An 8,038-nucleotide genomic window follows, 5' to 3' on the forward strand; every position below is an offset into this window, starting at 1 on the left:
ATATGGAAAAAGAAACAGCGAGGGAGATAAGTTGAATGATTTTTGTGAGAGAAATGGAATGATTGTGGGTAATAGTTTAGAAAGAAGAATAGTAGAAAGAACACTAGATACGGCTGGGGTGAAAGGATGAAAACAGTTATAGATTCCTTTTGGTTGAGAAAAAAAAAATAATAAAATCGCAAACCGTTAATGGATGTAACAGCTCTACCAGGTAGCAAAATGGAAAATAGGTAAAATTGTGAGAGTAAAAGAAATAAGACAGAAGAAAATAAAAGTATGATAATAATAATAATAATGATGTTATTTGCTTTACGTCCCACTAACTACTTTTACGGTTTTCGTTAAGTGCCAGTACATCTATTGACACGAGGCTGACGTATTTGAGCACCTTCAAATACCACCTGACTGAGACAGGGTTGAACCTGCCAAGTTGGGGTCAGAAGGCCAGCACCTCAACCGCCTGAGTCACTCAGCCCGGCCAAAAAAGTATGGAAATTAAAAGATAAAGGACCACAGGAGAAATTTCAGGAGGTTGTTAAACAAACGAAGAAAGCATGGCAAGAACGGAATAGAGACAAGAAACAAGGACGTAATCTTAACTATCAGGAAATTGAAAGTGTAAAGAGTGATAAATGAGGAAAAGAAAAAATGTTGGGAGAGGTTCACATAAGAGTTGGAAAAGGATGTAAATGGTGGAAAAAGAATGTTGTATGGATTGGTAAAACAATATGAGAAAAGAAAAATTCTAGACCTAGAAGAGAGAGAGAATAGATGGAATGATTACTTCGATAAACTCCGGAATATGAGAAATGATGCAAAAGAGAGTAGTGGTAAATGATGATCCAAAAACGGAGAGTGATATTGCAATGGCAGAGGTGGAAATGGCTGTTAAATGAAAACAGGAAAAGTAGCAGGGATAGATGAAATATGTGCGGAAATGATAAAGGCAACATATAGGCTGCTGAGGTGTATATGGAGGAAAAAACAAGTACTTTATGATTGGTGTACAGTTGTAATAATACCAGAATTTAAGAAAGGTGACAGGAAGGTATGTGACAATTATCGAGGAATTGCGGTACACTGTTGAAACAAGTAGACAAAATATTGGAGAGAATAATGGAAAGGAGGATGAGAGGTGGTGGTGGTGGTGATTATTGTTTTAAGAGGAAGTACAACTAGGCAACCATCCTCTATTTAACACTAATCAGAGGGAAAATATGGAAGGAGCCAACACTTCGAAAAATGAAGGTATCGGCCAAAGAAAGGCAAGGGCCACGAAGGGCGTGAAAATGAAAGACTCCCTAGCCCTCGCAAACCTAATAGCGTCGGGGTCGGAAAAGAACAAGAGTTAACCAAGGGAGGTCGGATAGGACAGATGAAAGTGAGGAGCCTAGCACAAGTGGAAGAAATGCCAGGACTCAGCTGAGGGCCCCGTGGTCGCCAACCCACGCTCCAAAGTTCAGAGCCCCTGGGGCCCCTTTTAGTCGCCTCTTACGACAGGCAGGGGATACCGTGGGTGTTATTCTACCGCCCCCACCCACAGGGGGAAAAGAGGATGAGAGGAAGGGTGGAAAGAAATTTCAAAGAAGAGCAGTAAGGATTTTGACAGAGCAGGTCAACGACAGACCCATGAGATTACTGATGGAAAAACAGTAGGAATATGGAAAAGATCTGGTGATTGTACTCCTCAATCTAGTGAAAGCATATGATAGTGTCAATATAGAAACCCTGGAAAGAAAAGGATGTGGAAAGCACTCGAGGGAACTAGTGAAAGAAATGTATAAAAACTGTTCCCGTTGTGTCCAGACTCCAGTGGGGAGAACAGATTGGCTTAGAACTAAACTGGACAAAGACAGGGAAGTGTATCGTCTCCAATTATATTTATAAGGAAACAACGGCAACATATAGGAGGGGATATGAAAATATTGTTTGCAGATGACACAATGATCTGGGGGGGGGGTCAATAATTCAGAAGTGCAAATTCAACTATAGGCTTTAAATGACAATACTGAGAAATATGGTATGAAAATCAGTGTGAAGAAGAGCAAAACAGTGATAAGAGGGGAAAGACAAGGTAGAGGAAGCATTACAATCAGGGGACAAAATCTTGAAGTTGTTGAATGCTTCAAGTATTCGGGAAGTGAAATAATGTAAGATGCAAGGTTAGATAAGATCAGCAGAAGGGTGCAAGCGTAATATAAGTTCTACCAGAATGTAAGAAACGTGGTATGGAACAGAGAAGTTCCTATGAAATGTACAGAGATAACGTATAAGATGTACTATACCCCTATTAACATACGCATCAGAGACTTGGACACTGACAGCAAGAGATGAGAGTAAAATTCAGGCCAGTGGGATGAAGTTCCTGGGGAGTATGCTAGGGAAATCAAGGAGAGACAGAGTAAGGTCAGAAAAGAGATAGGGGTAGAAGAACTGAGTGATAGGCTGGAGAAGAATAAATTGAAAAGGTTTGGATATGTTATGAGGATGGAAGAGGGAAGGATGCCAAAACAAGTGTTGGAGGCTAATACAGAGCGAAAGGAGGAGGCCCAGAGCAAGACAGACAGACTCTGTCAAGAACAGTATAAGAAAAAGACTGGACAGAAATACAATAAATTAGTGAAGAGGAGTGATGGAAGGAGAGGCTATGGTGGAGAAATACCATCAACACCCCAACCTGGTAGGAGCTGGACAAGTGCAAATGCAAATGAATGAATGAATGAATGTTACTGGCTTTACGTCCCACTAATTACTTTTATGGTCTTCAGAGATGCCAAAGTGCCGGAGTTTAGTCCCGCACGAGTTCTTTTATGTGCCAGTATATCTATCGACATGAAGCTGACCTATATGAGCAACTTCAAATACCACCAGACTGAGTCAGGATCGAAGGGTCCCAGGCATACATTTTCCTACGACATGCTTCACATTTTATTTCCCTGCACGACCCCTTAAGATACACTGTAATTATAAGTAGCCTATATGTCAACCAAAGGTTCCAGTTGTATGTCTGCCAAATTTGAGCACGGTCCATCTAGTGGTTTTGACATGAAAGAAACTACAACAAAGATGAAGGACAGAGCAAGCACCAGAACACAGTAAATCAATTACAGATAAGAATATTCATATATATTTTTCTGGGAAATGAAATTTTATGTATACTTTGTGTGCTCCACTGTTCAATAAGACTAACAATTCAGGCAGCGTTTTCAAATTTTAAGAGTACCAAAAGTATGTTTTCCTCGACTTGCTTCACAGTTTCTTTAGCTACATAGCCCACTTAAAACAGTGTTCTCCCTAGGACCTTTTTGATGGGCACACTGCCCTGTCGTTTTTACAGGCCACCCAGTTAACATAACCTAGGTAATTGCTAGTTACATAATATCCATACATTTTTGAATCACTGGATGTTCCAAATTAAAATATACATACCATAAAACTGTTTATTTACATGATAAATCTTCATTATTACCAGCATGATTACCTCAAATTACATCGGAGGTTAAATGTTTAGCTTGACTGTCACGTAGTGTAGTGCTCGAGTAGTGTCTGAGTTAACATGGAATCGCATGCGAGCATTCATGGTTTCCCATTTCCACACCAAGCATGGCCACTTCCTTCCCACTCCCAGCCCCTTTCTATACCATCGTCACCATAAAACCTGGCCACTTCCTTCCCACTCCCAGCCCCTTTCTATCCCATCGTCACCATAAAACCTATCTGTGTCGGTGTGACAAAGCAACTTCTTGTAAAAAATTAATAATAATCATAATTAACGAGCAGTAGAACAATAGAAGTTCAAAATACTCTGTTATGTCTTGTTCGTGATAATTACACTAAAATAGTTATATTTTGCAGTTAATGTTTATCTGTCTGATGTCTGTCTGTCTGTTAGGTCATCAGCCCAGAGGCTGGTTGGATCCTCAAATAGCACCACCAAAGGTTATGTGGTAATAAGGAAACCCCAAAAACCAATGGCAGCACCAAAATGAGGCATACTAGGCAAGATGAGGAGTGAGGTAGTTTGCCACTGCTTTCCTCAACCTGTCTGATATTATTGTTAATACCCTGAGGGGAATAAATTTAAATTTTAGCATATTCATTTTTTACGTAGTAATCCCTGCCTGGCTACTCATTTCTTCCAACAAGCTGATGAAAATTTCTGGGGAGAACACTGTTAACAGATAGTGTGATAAGGACTAACCTGTGTCTTAACCAAAGGTATCAGTTATCGGATTGCTGAATTTGACCTCCGTCAGTCCAGTAGTTAAAAAAAAAAAAAAAAAAAAAACCACAGACAGGCAAATATACAAACTTTGAGATTTACTATTGCTGCCATTTTTCCCTTCAATCATGGTTCTCACGGGAACCCTCTGATATTCTGGGATGATACAGAATGATGTCTTTCAAATGGTAAAAGAAATTTCAAAATCAGTCTGGTAGTTTCTGAGGTTACCTGTTACATATAAACAAACTCGTTCTTTCTTTACATATTAATATTGTACACGCACTTTTTAGTGATGGATTGACACCCTAGTGCTGAATCGGTCGACCTCGGTTATCTTCGAGATTTGTATTGGCAACCTTTGAAACACAAACTAAGAATCGCTTATGATCGCTGTGCGACATCTGGCGTACACTTTACATACTCGTACTGTTGTTGTTTACACAGCAAAGCCAAACTATAGAATTCATGCTAGGAACACGTTTCGCATCGAGAAATGTTATATAATATTATATATTGTGCGTGTGACACAGTTGTTGGCGTAAGATAATCAAGGTTTAGAAAATTCATATCGATCGATAATATTATCGATTCAATTCAGATTTCATTTCCATTCAGTTGGCAGTAGTACCGGAACCGGCAGTGCTCCCTCCTTACTCCTCAACCAGTACATATATCTCCCTCCTTACTCCTCAACTAGTACAAATATCTATCACTAAAAAGTGCGCAAACATTACAGGAGTATAGATATATAAATTATATCACTTTAGGATCAAAATGTATTCAGACTTGTTGACCAATATTTACATGTTGGTGATAAGTTACATTATTATTAATTCTGTTTGTCATTAACATGTTTCTTTTAGCTATTAACTTTGTTTAATTTATTCAACTGAAGAAGGCCTAATTAGGACCAAAATATGTACTGATTGTGAAAGTTATATATTGTATTGGATAGGTGGACAAGTCACAGTGGATCAGTGGCAGGGTGCCCATCTCACAATCCCAAGTTCATGGGTTCGATCTCGGATGGAGTAGTATACTTTTGAAGGGTAGTCAAAAATCTTTGCTCACCATATCATAACTGTGGGCATGTTAAAGATCTCTGGTGGTGTCACTGTACAAAATCAAATTCATTCAACCATAGGAAACATCTTCTATAGGCCTAATTCTGCTTTTGTTGCTAGACAGCAACACTATTACAATGTCCAAATAAGTTGGCAGGCTGCCTACAGCACAACTGCAGAAGATCTACAAGTCAGTAGCCAAGGCCACTTGTTGACGATGATGATGATTAGAGATTATTGCTAATTTGCAACAATTCATGGGGTACAGAAAGGCTAGTACAAGTAGAGGTGCAAACATGGCGAGACAAGAACATGACAAAATAATAATAATAATAATGTATTGTTTATATGTTCCACTAACTACTTCTACAGGTTACGGAGAAGCAGAGGTGCCGGAATTATGTCCTGCAGGAGTTTTTTTTTAAATGCCAGTAAATTTACAAACACAGGGCTGATGTATATGAGCACCTTCAAATACCACCGGACTGAGCCAGGATCACGAGGATCAAACTTTTTTTTTTGCTATTGGCTTTACGTCGCACCAACACAGATATGTCTTATGGCGACGATGGGACAGGAAAGGGCTAGGACTGGGAAGGAAGTGGCCATAATTAAGGTACAGCCCCAGCATTTGCCTGGTGTGAAAATGGGAAACCACGGAAAACCATCTTCAGGGCTGCCGACAGTGGGATCAAACTTGTATCCTTCGGCTCAGAAAGCCAGCACCTTAACTGTCTGAGACACTCAGACCAGCTATGGCAAAATAAAACAAACTACATATCTTTACACTACTTCCCCAATAGGTAAGCTCTCCCCCTCTCATTTCCATTTCACGCATGTTGTATCCCTGTCTTTCGATGACTATAAATTATTTTTCTGGAGAAGAACACATCTCTCCTCTGAGATGCATTCCAAGCAAGTTTTCATTAATTTCTGCTTACTTATAACATTAGAAATATCTTGTCTCTAGGGCTTGAGTTTTACCACCTTAAATTTTTTCACATTTGGCAGAATCCCAGGTATAGCAGAGGCCTGGCCACTTTGCAGCCCGAACCTGTGGGATTAAGGCCCCAGACCAATGATTTTCTCTACATCAATAGTCTAACTTACCCATACCAATATCTTAACCAAACCAGAGCAAGAAATTAACCCCATATGATGAGTTGCTCTGCCATACCACATCAGACGATGGCAAACTTTGTTGATTACTTTGGACGTTGTCTGAACCACACCATGTTGGACCTCTAACCTCTCTTCTGCAAATGGTCAACGGGAAGATTTACTACAAAATTTCAGCAAGGCTTAATATCAGTCAACACAATCCTTAAAGGTTGCCAGCTCCATAACTGTTCTGTATTCCTGCGTATCACAAATGCCACCAAACAGCATACATGCACAACCTTACTCATCTTATTCATGTAAGCTAACAGGCTACAACTTAATCTCCACTTAGTCAATAAACATAAACGAGCACATCTCTCACCTTCAGCTGAGCCACCTCTTCAACCAGTTCCTTCATTTCACACTGTAAGCGTTGGTACTTTTGCAAAGGAGTCTCCTTCTCCCCAACACCCACCAGTTCCCAAGCCCCAGACCTTCAAAAATATCCCAATGTATCAATTATTACAAATATGCAAAAATTGGCACAAACAAGTCCAAGAACACCAACATCTCCCTTACCTTGCATCATACCCAGTACGCCACTTCCTGGTCAACTGATCAGAGAAATCAACATTTGTGGCAGTAAGAGTCTTTCCCTTGAATCTGTTAAAGGCTTCACTCGCACTAATGTGCAGCCGTTCTATAGAATCAGATTCCTCCTGCAAAGAAACACACACCAATTCTTGTAAAAACCAGTACAACAAAAACAAAGATTCGCTGTTAAAACTGATTAGTGCAAACCACACTTTAAGGAATTCACTCCGTATAAAATTAATTAACAGAAAGAAAAATGAAATTCACGCACTCAAACGGAAAAATATTTTATCTCAAAGGAGTATAACTTCAATGTACCTCATAAAAATCTGTATTTTGATCAGATTCTGGTAGATCACTAGTCTCGTAGACATCAGCCTGATCATATGCCTGTAAGAAACATTTAAACAAATTAAAACAGGACGGAAATTATTTCAGATACATCTTTGACCAATATTTAAATACCGGACTGAAGAATCAGCAGAAAGTTTTCCAGCAAACTTACAATCCCGGGAAGATCAGCGTACTTCGGATCTGCCATTTTTCTTGCAAATCACAACAAAATTCTCATCAACGTGGCTATAGAATGTGAACGCTATAATACAAAATTCCGTCAGAAATACTGTACCGAAGACGGAGAGTATATCAAAATACAGCACACAGCAGTACACCAAAACAACAGGCCACAATTGACAGAACGAGCAATCGTTGTCGTCGCCAAAGAGTAACAAACAGAATGTGCGACAGTGATAAAATTCTTCTTCTTCTACTTCTCTTCTTCTGATCGATGTTTATGGGCTCCGTTAATTTTACCCAGTAACATATTTTGAATTAAATATAAGTTCAGGACGAATAGAAACATGGCCAGACTACAGTCAAGTCCGGCATCTCTAACAGCAGCTTGGTTAAAAACTAACATAATAGTATGTTGAGAAGGGCAGCTTGCTATAAGATCTAAGAAGGGTAGCTTGCTTGTTTGCGGCGTGGCTAAGTCCGGCGCTATAATGTTTAACTTCCGTCAAGATAGTTGTAGTAAGCTATGCGCATGTAATTA

At 39.5% G+C, this 8,038-nt stretch overlaps 1 protein-coding gene across 1 annotated transcript in view; it reads right to left on the reverse strand.

Annotated features, from left to right (window-relative positions):
• Window positions 1–7,721, reverse strand: part of DCTN2-p50 (dynactin subunit 2) — a 108,909-nt gene extending 101,188 nt beyond the window's left edge. The window contains exons 1-4 of the mRNA XM_067152287.2: window positions 7,490–7,721; window positions 7,303–7,374; window positions 6,970–7,109; window positions 6,773–6,884 (exon numbers count right to left, since the gene is read on the reverse strand). Of these exons, the coding sequence (XP_067008388.1) occupies window positions 6,773–6,884; window positions 6,970–7,109; window positions 7,303–7,374; window positions 7,490–7,525 (360 nt within the window). The 5' untranslated portion in view covers window positions 7,526–7,721. The remainder of the gene's footprint in view (window positions 1–6,772; window positions 6,885–6,969; window positions 7,110–7,302; window positions 7,375–7,489) is intronic.
• Between the last annotated feature and the right edge of the window lie 317 nt (window positions 7,722–8,038).

The sequence above is a fragment of the Anabrus simplex genome, chromosome 8, assembly GCF_040414725.1.
Source record: "Anabrus simplex isolate iqAnaSimp1 chromosome 8, ASM4041472v1, whole genome shotgun sequence".
Lineage (NCBI taxonomy): Eukaryota > Metazoa > Arthropoda > Insecta > Orthoptera > Tettigoniidae > Anabrus > Anabrus simplex.